Source organism: Echeneis naucrates, chromosome 15 (assembly GCF_900963305.1).
Source record: "Echeneis naucrates chromosome 15, fEcheNa1.1, whole genome shotgun sequence".
In the NCBI taxonomy this organism is placed as follows: Eukaryota; Metazoa; Chordata; class Actinopteri; order Carangiformes; family Echeneidae; genus Echeneis; species Echeneis naucrates.
In genome coordinates, this window is record NC_042525.1 from 19,594,616 (window position 1) to 19,611,502 (window position 16,887).

General features: G+C 43.0%; 1 protein-coding gene across 4 annotated transcripts in view; it reads right to left on the reverse strand.

Moving 5' to 3' along the window:
- birc6 (baculoviral IAP repeat containing 6) overlaps window positions 1-16,887 on the reverse strand; it is an 87,966-nt gene that overhangs the window by 40,685 nt on the left and 30,394 nt on the right. Inside the window, exons 27-53 of one of the 4 annotated variants that reach the window (XM_029521945.1) lie at window positions 16,260-16,571; window positions 15,332-15,431; window positions 14,977-15,191; window positions 14,666-14,874; window positions 13,947-14,299; window positions 13,623-13,842; window positions 13,067-13,203; window positions 12,758-12,872; window positions 12,193-12,316; window positions 11,881-12,012; window positions 10,998-11,213; window positions 10,715-10,898; window positions 8,897-9,070; window positions 8,273-8,406; window positions 6,930-7,083; window positions 6,728-6,844; window positions 6,476-6,636; window positions 5,964-6,090; window positions 5,739-5,849; window positions 4,924-5,182; window positions 4,249-4,820; window positions 3,275-3,450; window positions 3,099-3,195; window positions 2,085-2,279; window positions 1,783-1,983; window positions 386-665; window positions 44-300 (exon numbers count right to left, since the gene is read on the reverse strand). In XM_029521945.1, the coding sequence (XP_029377805.1) occupies window positions 44-300; window positions 386-665; window positions 1,783-1,983; window positions 2,085-2,279; window positions 3,099-3,195; window positions 3,275-3,450; window positions 4,249-4,820; window positions 4,924-5,182; window positions 5,739-5,849; window positions 5,964-6,090; window positions 6,476-6,636; window positions 6,728-6,844; window positions 6,930-7,083; window positions 8,273-8,406; window positions 8,897-9,070; window positions 10,715-10,898; window positions 10,998-11,213; window positions 11,881-12,012; window positions 12,193-12,316; window positions 12,758-12,872; window positions 13,067-13,203; window positions 13,623-13,842; window positions 13,947-14,299; window positions 14,666-14,874; window positions 14,977-15,191; window positions 15,332-15,431; window positions 16,260-16,571 (5,332 nt within the window). Of the gene's footprint in view, window positions 1-43; window positions 301-385; window positions 666-1,782; window positions 1,984-2,084; window positions 2,280-3,098; window positions 3,196-3,274; window positions 3,451-4,248; window positions 4,821-4,923; window positions 5,183-5,738; window positions 5,850-5,963; window positions 6,091-6,475; window positions 6,637-6,727; window positions 6,845-6,929; window positions 7,084-8,272; window positions 8,407-8,896; window positions 9,071-10,714; window positions 10,899-10,997; window positions 11,214-11,880; window positions 12,013-12,192; window positions 12,321-12,740; window positions 12,873-13,066; window positions 13,204-13,622; window positions 13,843-13,946; window positions 14,300-14,665; window positions 14,875-14,976; window positions 15,192-15,331; window positions 15,432-16,259; window positions 16,572-16,887 lie in introns of all 4 variants that reach the window. The other 3 variants (XM_029521942.1, XM_029521944.1, XM_029521941.1) reach the window with 3 other exon arrangements.

A 16,887-nucleotide genomic window follows, 5' to 3' on the forward strand; every position in this document is an offset into this window, starting at 1 on the left:
TGTCTGTTCACACTCTGCAGCAGTGCAGCTGTGTGTGACTCACTGGCCGGGTCTGTGCCTGAGGCAGCACAGTTCCTCAGCAGAATATCGATGAGTTTGAGTCCAATGCGTGTGGACTGTAGTCCAATCTTGACCAGCACTGCCTCAATGTTGGGGGAGTGCATGCCGCAGTAGGGTGACATAAGCAGAGCTGCACAGGTCTGGAGCAGGTTGGCAGTGGGTGCTGCAGCACTGGCCATCATAGCCTCCAAGTCACTGACATGGGTCAGACAGTGGTGGAGGAGACGCAGCCACCCAATGCTGTGCAGGAGGAAGGAAAAGCTTAGAAAACCATCTATATCAACAAACACGTACACTGTCTCATATCTGGATCAGTCTGTGGTACCTAGTTTTAGAGACCTGGTCCTCAGAAGGAAGGAAGGGGTTGTTGACGGTTGCAGAGGAGGTGTTGCCGAATGCTGTCAGGCCCAAGAGTTTAATCTGAGACAGACCCAGTGTGCTAGCATCCCGAGGCCGGTGCAGCCTAAGGCAAACAGCTGAAGCCACCTCTGCTTTCAACAGTTGGATCTTTATGTATGTCAGGCCGCTGGTGATGACAGGCGTGGACAGCGGCAGCATGTTGACCCCATCAGCACTGATCTCCACTGAGACAGAGGACGGGCAGGCTGAGTGGTACAGGAAGGGGAGACAGAAAAACACAGAAATGACAGATGAGTTTTTATTTTGTTTTTTGTATTAACATTTTTTTGTCTGCATTTGTCCTCATAGTTTCACACCACAAGGTGTGTCAACTCCTTATGCAATTGATACACTTTTAGTCTTACAGCTTAATATTTTATCACTTACAGATGACTCATATTATTTCAGTGTGTGTATGTGATCATCACTAGCTAGTTGATGATCTTTATTGAATGAAACCTTGTGAGGCAGGGACTACACCTCAATGAAGATACAAGGGAAGAAAGGACAGAGAAGATGCAGAAGGGAAGCAGGTGGAGCTGGTATGAACTAGTAGAGTGAAGGATGCTGTGCTTTTCCTGCCACCTCATTCAGGATTATGAGAGTCCAGAGGGTTTCTGTGTAGCTCTCTTGAGGATTAGAGCTACCGTTGGACCCACAGAGGCCTCCAGGGAACAGGGCTGCAGTGGACCCATCACCACACAGCACCAGGAGACAAAGCCCAGGCACGAGGCCCCAGAAGACCCTGGGCACCCAACCGAACCAGCAGACATAGGGCTCCCGGGTCGCCAGCCCCATATGCCACCCAACAGTGTGGGACCGGGCCCCCCAAGCCATGCCATGACTAGCAGTGAGTGCATCCTATTTCCTGTGCTTCTTCAATCATTGTCATGGAACCATAAAGGGTTCATGGCCAGGGTGAATAACCTGACCCTGACCGTGGGTATGGTGTGGTGCATTAAGATTGGGGAAAAGGAGAGGAGGGAGGGCAAGTCAGAGGGCTGAACCCACTCTGGCCCAAGGTGTGGTGCATTAAATATCATGCTTGATGTATATTGTGTGCCTAATATGCCAATTTAGGTGGCAGCCAAATAAGGATGCAGGGATGGATGAATTTTTAGATGGAAAAGGTTTTCCTGATTGCACCAACTTCAGTCAGATGCTTTCACATGTCAAGCAGAAACACTGCATATTTGTAGTTGGTCAGTGCTGTTAATAAGCTATATTGCAAAAGCAAAACTAACAAATGGCTCTTTTAGGCCAAGTGAGAAAAACAGAACAATCTGGTATTTTGCATTGTGCTCCAGATACAGTGTTGCTCACTTGCTAGAGAGGCAAGGTGTGGCTGGATGTGGAGCTCCTTCAGAAGCACAGCAGCAGGTAGGTGAATGGTGAGGTCACACCAGGCCTCCTCTGGCAGGAAGATGTAGGACCAAGCTGCAGAACGGGCCCGTCGATGGGGTGGTGTGGCCTGGAGGAGGACCTCTGCTGGCTGTGCTGTGGGACTGCTCGATGTGATAGTTCCTACAAAGACAAAAACATTATTAAGAACAAGGAAAGACCTTCGTGTGTAAACTCTTACACTGAAAAATATTGTCCTATAGGATGTAACAGAGTGAGAGCACCTAAAGGAGCAAAGTTGTGGAGTCCCTCAGCATTGTCTGGCTCTGAGGTCATCACTCTGGCTTTGAGGTTTCCATCTGCTGTCTTTCCAGGGCCTGAATCCAAGAACTTCATGATCGTGGACACCATGCTACGTGCTGTATTCACAATAGCTCGGGTACTGGTCACCATGTTGTTACAAATCAACTGTACACCACCTGATTAGGCAAAAGAAAATGATGGTAGCTTTTCAAAAATTGCAAGCATCCATGCATGTACCTGATTTTTTTATTCACCTAGGTTGGTAAGTTTCAAGGGCGTAATTTGCAGTAGGAATACAGGGGTCATGTCCCCCACAAAAATTAGATAACCCCCCCTAATATAAATCACATCATTCTGATTTAATAAAAATATGCATTATCTTGAATGAATATCTTGTTGATTTTCTTTATTAATAAAATTTGCCAGCATCCGGTAATGTACCCTCCCTTCACCCCACCGAATACTTGGTATTACCCAACCTGCCTTTTCTGCTGTATGTTTGGCATGGATGGAGACAGTGGAAGCATGAAAATAGCACAAAAAGGTGGACAGACAACAATTTTTCATTTATGGTCGACATCAACCCTTAATAAAAAAAAGAAAAAATCCTGACCAAAAAGAGGTAATTCCCATATGGTTAAGTTAGGTGATGATTTATGACTGGATTGCAGTGTCCTGTGAGGTAAAGCCAGAGGCTGTCAGGGATGTACTGCGTAGGACCGAATGTCAGTTTTGCAGACTTTGCTCCCTGTTTGTACCTTCACATATCACCATGAGTGCTGGTTGCTAACATTATCAGTGGCATTCAGTTAATGTTGCTCTCAAATTGGCAGTCCTATGCATTTTCACAGCAGTGTCACAAAGCTGGAAATGGTTTTATAGTGACGAAGTGACAGGACATACAATGTATTAGGGTTAGGGGAGGAACCCATTACAGGCAGAGTTGGAGGGAGAAGGACCATAGTAAAGTGTTATTTTGTGCATGATACACCTACCCATATCGTGAAAGGCCTTGAGAGCCTCGCTGGTGTCGAGCACTCGAAGGATGAACCACAAAAGAGGCTCCGACAGCTGACATGTGGAAAGAGACCCCTAAAAAATATGTTATTTAAAACACATGAAAAGTGCCATTTCACTACTTGTTTAAAGTCTTCGACAATGTAATGCTCACCTGTCTACCCATGTAACCACAGGCCATGTAGGTGAGGATGGGCTGTAACATGACTTGAACCGATGTGGCCCTCTTACTAAGGGTGGTCAGGATGGTAAAGAGGCCGTCACCAACTGAGATGGCATCAAGACCCCCATGAAAGTTCTCATGTTTGGTCAGATGGAGACCGCTGGCTCCTGAGGAACCGAGACAATGGTTAGCTTGCAGTTATTTCACCCAGTTTTTTTCCTCATAACAGTTCAATACACCACAGCTTTTCATTGATCTATTCACTCCAATTGTTTAAGGGAAGAGTGTGTTTATATCGACTAAATTAAAGTTTGCTGAGTTTACTGAGTTAAAGCATGTGTGCCTGTTTTGTTGATTCATGAGAGATAAAAGATTAATTTGTGTTAAATGCTAAATAGGCTAAACATAACTTCAGCTATAGTTTATGACTACTCAAATTGTGCTTCAGTTACACATAATTTTCATATTTTGCATTTATCTAATATATAAGGAACTCACAGCACAGATGAGAAAGAAATTGAAATTGAATTGTCAGAAAATGTTCTGTCTATAGTAGCCAGCTGTGCTACAAGTTTCTTTCACTTAAGGTTCTATAAATACCTACCTTCTTCAGTTTGCAATGACCACAGGCCTCAACAGTGCTTAACAGTGAAATGGTTTTACTATGGAAGAAGATTACTATTTATAAATAAACTGTTAACAGATGTTCAAGGGGTTGATTGCTACATGGAAAACTGTACTGAAAGACATTTTACCAGACATTATTGGGAGTTGAGTTTATATCATTGTTAACCAACACAAGTCAAACATATTTTCTTTGGTTTCTTTGGTTTGTATCCTGACACAAAAAAGTAAAAGTAGAAAAGTAGCTGCTCTGTAAAATGCACTAGAGCTATAAAGTTGTATGAGGTAAAATTTTAAATCACAGAAACTCGTTGCTGGCAGGACCTGCGGATCTGTCTCACCTATGATCATGGCCATAGCGCTGCTGTTGCACTGGCCCAGCGCTGACAGGATCTGGCTCATTATCTGCTGATTGGCTAGCACCAGGTCGGCCACACCTGCAGGAGGACCCTGACAGGATGCAGAACCTCCAGTCACACTTTCTTTACTGCCACAGACCTTTTCCTCATCAGAAACACTGCTATCCGCAGCTCCGCTGCAGGCTGGCGGCAGTCGTCCACTGAACTCCCTGTCTCCAGAAAGAGGCAGCTGTACCAGCACATTGACCAACTTGAGGAGGTCAAACATCAGCTGGTCGCGCGTGGTCTCTCCACACACAGCCTTTGCATCTCCTGGACGTATGATATTGGCAAACAGACCGCCAAAACAAGCACGGGCGCCTACAGAACTGTCAGAGCCACTGCGGGAAACCACCTTATCAGAGCAGGTGATGTAGTGATGAACCAAGAAGGTGATAGATTCGATGACAGAGGAGATGGTAGCCACTGACACCACCTCGAAGTTTTGCTCCAGAGTGAACTCCAACAGCTTGACCTGGGCATCCAGTGGACCTTGACCTGACTGGAACGGTCCCCTGAAAGTTTGAGATTCATAATTGCTTCCCAAAGCCCACTTTCAGTGCCACTTATTGTTAAAATGGCTAACCATGCATGTAACATGCAGAGGAAACAGCTTACCTCTCAGTAGACAGGATGTGCATGAGTTTAAGCAAAAACTCACTGAACATCTGTGGGCAGGTGGAGGACAGGTGGACCTGGAGGCGGCTCAGAAACTCGTGCATGGCCTGGGTGGCAGTCGGTCCCACTTGAGAGGTATGCTGGCTTGTCCCATTGGTGCTGCTGCCGGACAGGAAGCGTACTAGGACATGAACCAGGGTGGGGTCAGACACCATTTGCTGGGCAGTACTTTCCTGAGAACTCATCCCACTGCTGGAGGCTAGAGGTTAAAGTGCACATTTCACAGAAATCACTGAATAGGTTCAAAAATATACAACACATAAATCTTTGCATTTCACTGTGTGAGCTACACTTCTTGTACTCTGCTGACTACATAGTGGAAATCACCTTGCACCCTTAAGCCTGCCTTGACCCTGGTAATTCATCACAGTGGAATTTTTCTGGTCTGAGCAACTGAATGTAAATGTGCAGTAGGAATAAATTTAGAGCAGGGTAAATTGACTCTAGACAGTACAAAGATGCTGTCATGCCCAAAACTGAATTCAAAATATTCATGAGTGACATTCAGGGAAATCTAACAATATATAAAAAAATAAATAAATAAATAAATCATAAAATAACCTGAGTAAACAATAATAATTGACTAAAAGTGGAAAAGTTCCTGACAGTCGTGAAGATGTCAGCTGTGCCTTCAGGACACTTTAGCTCTTCTATTTCTCAACAGGTGACTGTAACTGGTCCCTGTCATCTCAGCCTGTTACTGTAGGTGAGACCAAACTAAGAGGAATCTGTAAGCAATTAGGGTGTTCACTAACCGCAGGCTGACATGTTAGTCATTAGAGTGAGAGAGTGCAGCACCAGGCACCACGTTCTAAGGGACGTGTTGGGGTACCAGGCTAGCACTGACAGGAAACTGCTGATGGATGCTGGATGCAGAGAGAGAGAATACAATGTTAAGCAACACAGCAAACTCACAAAAGACTTTTGCATCTCCACATCACAGGTTTTGAACTGAGTGTGTGTGTAGGTTGGTTGTGAACCTTGGTTGAGTGGAATGGTGGGCACTCGGCTGGCGTTAAACAAGAAGATGTCTGAGCCAGTCTCTTCACTACTGCCAGAGCAGGTGTTGAGACTGAGAGTTAACCATAGCTGCAGCAGGGACTCCAGCTGAAGGAGCAGAGGAAGTTCTCAATTTTACAATGTTTCCCCCAGAAAAATATTTCCTTGACAAAATTCAGTATACAAATGGCTCTAATTAAATGAATCATTAATTTATTATTTATTAATGAAGATAGTTTATATCAAATGTATGTGAATTACTTTTGCAGCAGCTGATATGACCACTGCAAATTATCTGTGTTCAGAGTAACATCTCTGTTTCAGTGTTCTGATGCTAAAACACTTTAATGCTTGTAGACTGTATGAATTTCAGTCCTCTGCAGGTCCACATTAAACTTATTAAGGTTGTAAAAGAAACAAAGAAAACAGTATGATTTATGATTTATGATTGAGATGAGTTTGTGTTAGTGCAGAATCTTGTAGGTGTTCTGACCTGCACATGGTGAACCTGCAGCATGGAGAAAAGCTTGTTGAAGCAGGCGCTGAGCATGGGAATGGATGAAGGCTGGATTATCAGGCTGCTGCATGGAGGAGAGCCCCCTCCATGGAAGGCCCTCAGCAGAGATTCATCTGTCCCGTTGGAGGACTGGCTCACTAAAATAGAAAGACGTGAACAGGCTGCCACTGTGAACTCTAAGAAGAATATATGTTGTTGAGCGCCTTCTAGAGGACAATGTGTGGTCACCTGTGGAGGAGCTTGAGGTGAGGGCTTGTAGGATAGAGTCAGCCTGTAGAGTTGCCATCATTTTGAGCATCAGCTCAGCCTGCTGCTCCAGGCCCACCTCTAGCCGAGCATCCAGAGCTGAAAAACACAGCCATCAGATGGTGACTTGGCCTTGAGAGATTAAGAATGTTCCACAATGTATATAGGGTAAAAGTCTGCTCACCCTGTGACACGGAGACTGACAGGCTCTGTGAACCAGGCTTTTCAGCAGCTACTGGAGGTTTGGACACAGGGATACCAACCCCTCCGATGTATGGGTTATACCCATATGTGCCATAATCAGCCCCCCAGTAGTCATACCAAGTGCTGCTTATAGGCTGAGGACAGACCAAAGGTGGGGGAGGGGAAAAACACTTTGTTTACATCAGACAGCTGATCTCTTTTGAGACAACCATTAGAAACTCTTTAATCCAAGCGTCACAAAGAAACACATGAAAGAACAGCAGCCTCACAATTCTATCACTTTACGTCGAACTCTGAAATTCATGTGTAATTCTGCTACAGAAAACTATCCTGTTTAAATGCAAAAAGCTTTATTATGATCATACAGCACTGTTCAGTTACATCAGTTGTAATAGCTGTACCATCATATCAAAGAGATCAAACCCGTGTAGGGTTCATAAAGGCGTTATAAAGAATTTGACTCAACAAATTCAGCTTATCGTAATTTCCAGTCTATAGAGCACACCTTAATATAAGACACACCCGCTAAATTTAAAGAGAAAAACAGTTTTGTACATATATAGGCCGCACTTCTTTATAAGCTGCAGGTGTGGGAAATATGGGAGAAAATGGCAAATGGCAGGAATTATGTTGCACAGAAAGATTTTGCCTTTTCGCCAGATCGATTGACTTTAACTTGAAAGCTGCATCATATGCATTGCTTCGTGTGTTTTCCATGATAAGGGTGTGTGTATGAAGCGCAAAATCAATGAAGAAGAATTCAGTGTGGGTGTGTTTAATTTAATTTGAACAATTTCATTGGTCCACTGTGACCTGTTTGGTAATTTCATTGGTCTGATGTGACGCTAAATGTCTTGGTGGCATGAAGCTCGTTACCTGTAAAAATCAATAAATTAGCCATAAATTAGTTGTTTAAGCTGCAGAGTTCCAAGTGTGTGAAAAAAGTAGCGGTTTATAATCCGGAAATTACGATACTCAATTATTCAACAGCTACAGAAGTACATAATCAGTATGGTCCATTTGCTCTGTTCAACTCAAATTCTCTGATAATACAATAACACTGGAAAGATTCATGTTGTATATGAGTTGTTAGAGGAAAAAACCTAAAATATTCTAAACTGTGTGAGACTATTTTCAGGAAAATATTGCAAATATTGTAAAACCAACAAGGATGAAAATATCTTAAAATACAACTGCTATGACATTATACATGTCATGAAAAAAAAAATCTTTCAATAATATCTTTGCTCAAGAGTTAATAACTTGATACTAATCAGTGGAAGTGAGTAGTAAAGGGAAAAGATGAGTAAAATATGAACATACCTTGAACACTTTGGCAGCAAGTGGATCTTTTTCCAAATCAATATCTAAAGGATCAATATCAACATCCATCAGGTCTTGTAGCAAGTCAAAGTCTATGTCTTTATCTTTTTCCAAAGATGACAGAGGTGGAGCACCTTTGGATAATGAAAACAGCCTTAATATTGCCAAGCAAAAGTTAAAAAAAACAAAACAAAAAAAAAAAAACAACAACAACAACAACAAACACACACGCAAGAAAATTTCTTTGGCATTTCACCAGGCAATTTTAATGCCGATCAAAGTATCAGCTCTTTTGCTCTCTACTGGAAGGATAGCCTAGACATACAAAATAGTCACAGTCAGTCACTCTGGGTGGAGAGAATAACTAAACACTAAGAGCTTTTAATTGATTAAATGCAAAGACAACATGACACTATTATTTCTAATCTACATTCAATTCCTTCTCTGAAAGGCAGAACATATATCTATGAAAAAAAGAGGAGAACATTTCAGCACATCAACACTTAATATTGTGATGACAGACAGTGTAAGTTCATATGAGCATCAGTGTGGTGTTCTGAGAGGTGTAGAGAGTGGACAAGGTTACCCATGCACTTTGGTATACTGAGGAGTTTGTAGTTGTACCTGCAATGATATCAGGTACGAGGGCCTCATCAATGCTCTCTACCAGGGGGATGGATGCGGGCTGGGGCATGGAGTCATCTGAATCAGCCCCTACGGAGGAGGAGGATGCCCCAGCTTCCTCACCCACAGCCACCTCTTCCATGACATCCAGTGAGCCTGGAGACAGTAGTTCACCTGAGAGGTATGCAAGTAGCGCACACACACACACACACACACACACACACACACACACACACACACACACACACACACACACACACACACACACACACACACACACACACACACACACACACACACACACACACACACACACACATATTAGGCATCATGCAAATTATTCCCTCTTGATGAGTATAACTGATCATGCTAAGAGTTGTTATAGTTTGTGCATCAAGAGGTTAATGTAAGCTCAACACTTTCTGGAACAATTTCAAAATGACAAGCACATGCCATTTCAGTGCAATGACATTCCATTTTTCAAGTTTTTAATGTGCATATGCACAACAGCAGAAGGATGATGAAGGAAAGTCCAACAGAAGGAAATAATCTAATGCACAGGTGTCAAACTTCGGTGTAATTATATTAGCGATATCATACCAACTATGTATTAGAGCTGGCCCGCCAGTATACCTGCCATGTTGCCTAGTGCACAGTTTGCTGAAAAACTCAGCACCAAGTTTACCCAGCGATTTGCCGACTTTGAAGCCCGGAAACGCAGATGTGGACTGCTCAGTAATCCATTTGAGGTTGACGTGGAAAGTGCACCAGCCAACGCTGTCTATGTCAACAACTGTTCTCTTTGATGAAGATAAACAAAACACCACTAAGGAGTCATCGCCCTGATGAACATCTTCACTCAGTCCTCCTCAGCTCAGAGCTTAACCCCAGACATTGATGCACTTGCATCTAGGAAGAGATTACAGGTATCCAGCTCGAACCAATGTGCATCAGAGTAAATCAGAGTAAACTGAGCTTGAATGAATTTGTCTTTATGCAATTTTCTACTCCAAGGCATGAACTGTTAATTGTTCAATTTTCATTGAAGGAAATTATTATTTTTGGTTGTTTTGTTGTTGGCCTGTTAAAGATTTACATTAAACAGGAACTTGAAAGGCTATAGATGGAGAGAGACATAAAAAATTAACACGACTGATATGTGTTTTATTTCAAATTTTATTTCTCATGTGTTAATAATATTAAGCTTTGGTTGTTCCAGATTCAATGTTCAATGATTCAAACTAAAGTTGTTTCCATATGAAAAGGTTCAACATTACATATCTAGAGAGAAGGGAAAAGATGCACAGTTGCAGTCAATTTTTCAATTAATATTGAGTTTGGCCTGTGACTTCGTCCCAGTTTTTAATTTTCGCCCACTGTGAATTTGAGTTTGACACCCCTGATCTAGTAAATAGAATAAACGGATGAACAAAGTACAAAGTAATCTTGTATTTGTTCCTGACTTGGCTTCTATTCAACTCAGTTTTTTTAAGGGAATGAAAAACCAACATACAAATCCATCATGTGTGTCAGTATGTCATTAATACAACTCAGCCGTGCAGATACGTGAATTTTAAGTGTTTTTGCCACTGACTTTTAACTGTGCTGCCAGTTTATGTGTAGCCGAGGCACCATGACGAATAATGTCTCATATCAGGATGGACTGTGATTAGTACATCTAATCTCAACCCAAAGATCAGAGGCACAAAAAACAGCAGGGCTGCCCACTATATGAACTACTCATCCACTGCATCCATATGCAACATTTATAGCATTTAGGAATGACATCTACAAAATAAAAGAGGCCATGAAACATACCTGTCAGAATGTCCTGCAGCATACATGTCAAGGAATACTGAGCCCATGCACCCCCCCAGGAGATGTCACCTCGGTTGAAATCTGTCCCCACAAGCAGCAGCAGCAGCCGCTCCAGCTGCTGCTCAGACACCACCTCACAAAGGTGGATTGTTGGTCTTGTGGCATTAGCTATCCTAGCAAGGACCTGCGGGGTTGATGGGGGACCAAAACAGGTATTTATATGCAAGCATGGGCAATGAGTACCTGTTTGTCAGTATCAGAAGACAGCTGCTTTGAAGAATACCTTGCAGACAAAGAGCAGCAAATCAGCGTGGCAAGTGAAGTCCATGGAGAGGAGGAAGAGGGCCAGCTTCTGCACCACAGAGATGCAGCGTTCCTGGGAAAGTGTAAAGGGCAGAGGTTCCACTTCTGGGGCTTCTTTGGTTGTTGGGGACTCTGTGTCCAATGTAGAGCGGGGCCATTCAGCTGTCCGCCGCAAACGGATTAGGTCTTTAAAGTGCTGGAAGACAAGGCAGGTACCTTCTTCAATGTACTTTTTAGGAGGAGTAACAGATTCTTTCCAAACCCACTCTATGTTCATCGTGTATCCCTATATTTAAATTTGCCTTAGTACAATACAATAGCTATAAAAAAATTTCATAATCAGTAAGGTCCACTCTCTCCATTAGCTTTGTACAAATCAAGCTAAACAGACAATGATTTTATTCAGGGTTACGTTTCAGTTTTTTTTTACTAAATAAAACCTGACAACAATTAGTGTTGAGGTGATCAAACACACACATACACCCACACTTTGGCAAATCCAAACACATATCGCACTAAACCACAACCATCCTAAACACACACACACACACACATATATTAGCAGATTCCGGAATCAAATCATTCATCTTAGTTCTCAAACTTTGTCTTATGATTATGTCATCATCTTATCTGGACTTCAATGGACAGCTGAATCTGCAGGGTTTGCTCCATCTCATCTGTCTAGCCAGGTGAAATCCTATCAGTGACAGACTGCATGGGATGCATGGTAAAAACCGCAAAACTATCCTTTTTCCCCCCAGTTTTGTTTGCAAGTTTCACTATGAAACACAAGTTGCCCTGTCTTTGAAGTGAGAACATGAGTGTGAGATGTGATGTGTGTGTGTGTGTGATGAGCTGCTCACCTTGGATGTGGCTTGTTTGAGTTTGGCCTGTTCAACCAAAAGTTTATAGGAGGAGCCTTTATTGCTCTGGATCTTCTCCTTCTCGATCTGTTCCACCAAAGCTTTCTGTTTTGCTTTCAATAGATTCAACTGCTACAGTAAAAAAGAGCATGATAAATACAGGCACTGCAGACATATTTTCGATGGAATTTAGAAGAGAAACATTTCTTTGACAGAACAATATGACATGTTTTGTGTTTTTTCTCGGGGCTATATATAAAAACTTATTTGTGAGTCTTTGTTTACAGGTGCATTGGATTGAGGCACATTTACCTGCTTGTGGTGGACAAGCTGCTTGCGGATTTTGCGGGAGTAGAGTCGGTCCAAACTGCTACTGTTTTTAGTGGATCTGCTGGAGTTCTGAGACTGAAGGCTGTTGTTGATGAAGCTCCACTGAATACCTGAAGAACACAAAAACAACCAGGTAAGAAACCGTGTTACATCTAAGAGTCAACCCACCATGATGATGATGCCGCCTGGTTTGTAATTTGCCCATCTGCATTCTTGTTTTGGTTTGGTTTTGTTTTTCTTTGTTTTGTTTTTTAAGCCATGGAAAAACCATATTTGGAAAAGTTGGAGCTGAGGACACAAGGGGGTGGATATAACCTGCTTTTAATTCTATCCTGATGGTCATACTGGTCAATCGGACTGGACAATCACCTGAACTATTAAATGCCCGGGTCTAGGTCCATGTTTAATTACAGTTTAAGGGTGGATTACACAGAGATGGTAAAAGCTAAATATAGAGAAGATTCGTAAAAGAAATGAATGAGAATGAAATTAGATGATGTGATAAAACACAGCTGTTGTAGATGATATACCTGTAAATGTCCTTTCTTTTCCACCAAGGTGCTTCTTAGCACCCGAGGCTTCATCTTCTATACTGGCTACATAGTCCAACAGTCTAGAAACCAGCATCACCACCCAGCTGATCATGGGTATATCCAAAACTCCTGGAAAACCATACATACACGCACATTTGTATTTAATTTGTCAAATGAATAATGAACATGTGCACATTCACAGAGCCATGTGACTGTTTAGATTTTCCACTCCAGGACATTTTAAGTTACTGGCATCCAGCATGTTACAGAGCTGAGAGCCTTGCTCTGCATTGATAAACCTGTCACAGTAACAGTGTCTTTACCCTCGGTCCTGCGCTGGGCTGCAGGCTGTGGCTGCTTCAGGGGAGAGAGCAGGCTGTCCAGCAGGTTCAGGAGACCCTCCAACACACCACTGTTACTTAAGGATCTTTGGCCAATACAGGACAAGAGCATGAACACCCTGGGATAGAGGGAACAGTGCCATTAGTAAACCTTTGCCACAGGCAAAGTTGAAAATTGTGTTTTGGTCAAAAGGATCAGCTGATATGTCCCCTAAATACATAAGCAGATATAATTTAACTGTGGTGAACAGAGTACTCAGAGATCAGTGGCTTAAATTCTATGAACAAAGAGTTGATACAATTACTATTCAACAAATATTATGAAAATATAGCTTTACATTACACCACTACTTCATTTTGAAAGAGTGTTATTTCATGGCTCAGTCCAATGGCATTTAATTGTCCAGTTGTATCGACAAGAGCATGTAAAGTTGAGTCAGAAAGATGGCTTCTGGAACAAAAATTTTGAGGGTGATAATTTTGAAAGAATTCTCAAAAATCTCAGTCTGTTAAAAGCTGAGATGACTGAAGCCTGTACCTATCCTGTGGGAAGATGAGCAATTGCTCAGAGTTGTACAGCTCCTGCAGGACGTTGGAGAGGAACTGGCCCCACCAGCGTTCGCCTCCACAGAGCTGCACCAGCAGCAGGCCCGCATGAAGACGGATCTTAGGAGTCCCACTGATGCAAAGGTGTTTGAAGAGCTCTTCACAGGCTTGGGCATGGAAGGTGCTCTGGAGCACCGAGGGCACGGAGTGACCTGAAAATATTTACATGAGAGAATGGGGTATGAATCAGCAGTGTTTTTCAGGATGCTGTTCATTATGGCACAGCCAACTGAACTGTGTTTTCTCTCCTGCTCACCATTATTGGAATGCAGCAGGCTGAGCAATGTGTCCAGCAGGTAGCGAATTATAGTGCGCAGCTGCTCCGTTGAGGAATTCTGAACCAGCTCCTGGGCCTCAACAGCCCCAGCCACAGGAAGTGAATTGCGGCTAGCACCAAGAGACACACGGAGTCGCTGAACAGCATGGTGAGCCAGGTTGAGCTGCAGCTGCAACTGGATGCAGTCCTGATAGGCTGAGAAAACCCGCTGGTCCTCCTCAACCACCTTGTCTGGCTTACGTAAGAAGTACTGGGCGTTGTTAGCACTGTTGAGTGGTGGCAGGTCAATGTTCTGCAGAAGGGTCTCCAGTCGATGACAAGCTAAATTGTACCTGGTGGTAAGGACAGGCAAGATTAATTCAAGTTCAGAATGAGCCACTCTTATTGGCTGTGACATCACTCACTGGAGCCAATCAAGTGCCTATTACAGAAACGTGACTCTATAAACCGTAACATCAATGACATCAATTGACAAGGCAGTGCCACAGTCTGTGCATGGGGAACAGATAAGAGGAATATTTGACAGAATTGGTCTTGTTCACTCAGTCAGTCACATTGGTGTTAACAGGCGTTGTCCATCCAAAGATGTCCTCCATGACACATTTTTTTTTTTTTTTTTTTTTACACTAAGACTTGAGAAAAAGAATGATGTGGTGGTGAACAGACCACAGATAAAATGAAAGTATCTCCCTTCTTACCTGCACTGGATGTCCTCCTGCAGTGCCATCATCATGGTCAAGTGCTGATCTATATCTGGCTGACTAGCAGCCTCACTCTCTCCCCGCAGAGGGTCATGCATCAACTTGAGCTCACTCTCCCAGGGCAGGATGTAAGTGTGTCCATAGTAGAAGCCCAGTGGGATCTTTGCCCGAGCATTGGTGCTGCCATAGCGCCCAATCACTGTGATCTGATTGGTTTTGGGAAGAAAATGAAGAGAATACATCACTGTGGTGAACAAACAAAAGTGTGAGAGGCTCAAAATGTTTGGTCAACCATCCTGTAAACAGACCTTCATGAACCTGCAGACAGGGGGCGGGAGCAGGTCGTGAAGAATGAGAGAGTGCGTGCTAATGTCAGTTGCCACTACCAGCCTGCGGCCGTCCACCTCCTCACCCAGCGTCCAGATGTCCATGGACAAGGAAGCCAGGTCTCCACAGTTTGGGATCAGAACATCAGTCAGCAGGACAGGACGACCAAAGTCAAGCGTGACAAAGCGCCGCGCTCCTGGAAGGAAGTAGACAACAGAGATGTGACAGCCCTCTTCAAGACTGAATAATGATGTTATCAGTGCAAACTAATTCAAATAAATATTTGTATCAAAACTGTTTCCAATGTTTCACTCAAAAAGCTGCTACTTTACATACCTGAGTGCATCCGCTCTATGATGATGGACTGATGAGGAGGAGGCTGCAAGAAGTGAGAAGCCTGTGAGATAGCCAAAGCTAAACCACTGCCAATGGGGCCCTGGATCAAGAAGTAAAAATGAGTACAGCATGTAATATAACACCTAAATGCTTTCCTCATTCCAGTCAAGAGGAAAAAAAAATAAAATCAATTTCATCTTCTGCTTGGATGGCTATGTGAAACACTGACACTGATACACTTTTTAACACTGACCGCTGGTTATCCTCTAAACATTTTCAGATCTGATTCTAATTTCTTTCCACGACTACTTCGACAAGGTCATACACTTTTAATTACTCCTTGGTTACAAATAATTTTCTTGAATAGAAATCCAATCACAAAAATAATAGACAAAAATAATCCGTCAGCAGTGAACGGTGCCAAAATACTTTAAACTCTATGCATAATTTACATTCTGCTTTGTTTTTGTCACTCATTCGCCTGAAAATACTTCCACAATGCAGATTTCTTTTGTCTTTTATGTTTCAGTGTCCAAGTTTGCAATCCCGGAGGAGAATTCCTAGTATGTTTACAAATACCTGGCAATAAAACCCTTTCTGATTCTGATTTGGATATGACTCCTTGCTTCCCGCCTTGTAGTCAAGTGCTGTAAACCGTGCGCTGACGTAAAGTGGTAGCAGTGGCAATTTTATGAGTAAGAGTACGAGTACTCATTCCTGGCATCTGTGCAACCCTACTTAAAATTATTATATTGCCGTAGTGTTATATAGTAATACTGTTAGTTATAGCTATAGTGTTGAATTTCACCTCATTAAACACACATTTTTATAATTTAAAGAAACACAGTCATGAGAATTTCCCAAAAAAAAAACATGTTCACGCGCATTATTGATGCATTACTCATTCTCTGATATACACGTTACTAACCGGCTTGGCTTTCTGTGTGTTTTTGTGTGCAGCCAGGTTGACAGGTCCAGGGTCCATCATTGATCCAGGAAACAGGTGAGCCAGCTCTGCACTGAAGGCTGCTGACACAGCTTCGTTGGGAGGCGTGAGAGGAGGGGTCATGAAGAGTGGTGTGGTTTTAGGTGTTGGGGGAATTACATCTGAGGGGTGAATAAAGAAGCCTGGAGCAGAGGAGGGGTTGGAAGGCACAGAATTGTGGATGGGTCCCACACCGGAGGCGGCGGCAGCAGCTGCAGAGGTGGTCTGATGCAGTTTAGCCTCCAGCTTGGCCTTCTATTCTCAGCACAGATAAAGAGCAACAATAAACAACTAGAATTTCCTCACAGAAATTTTGAGTGCGTATTTGAGGGTCTGATGCCAAGGGAGTGTTTTGTCTGCGTTTCTGTCCCACAGTAATGTAGGAACAAAGTGAACATGGACTTTAATGCATTCTGTGATTCTCTTTATGTACATGTGTGTGTCAACTCTGCAATCTAGTGTGTGTGTGGTATCTCTCTCTCTCTCTTGTTGTATGCCTGCCTGTGTGTGTATGTATGCATATGTGTATGTGTGTTTGTTTGCGTGTCTCTATCCCACAGTAATGTATGAC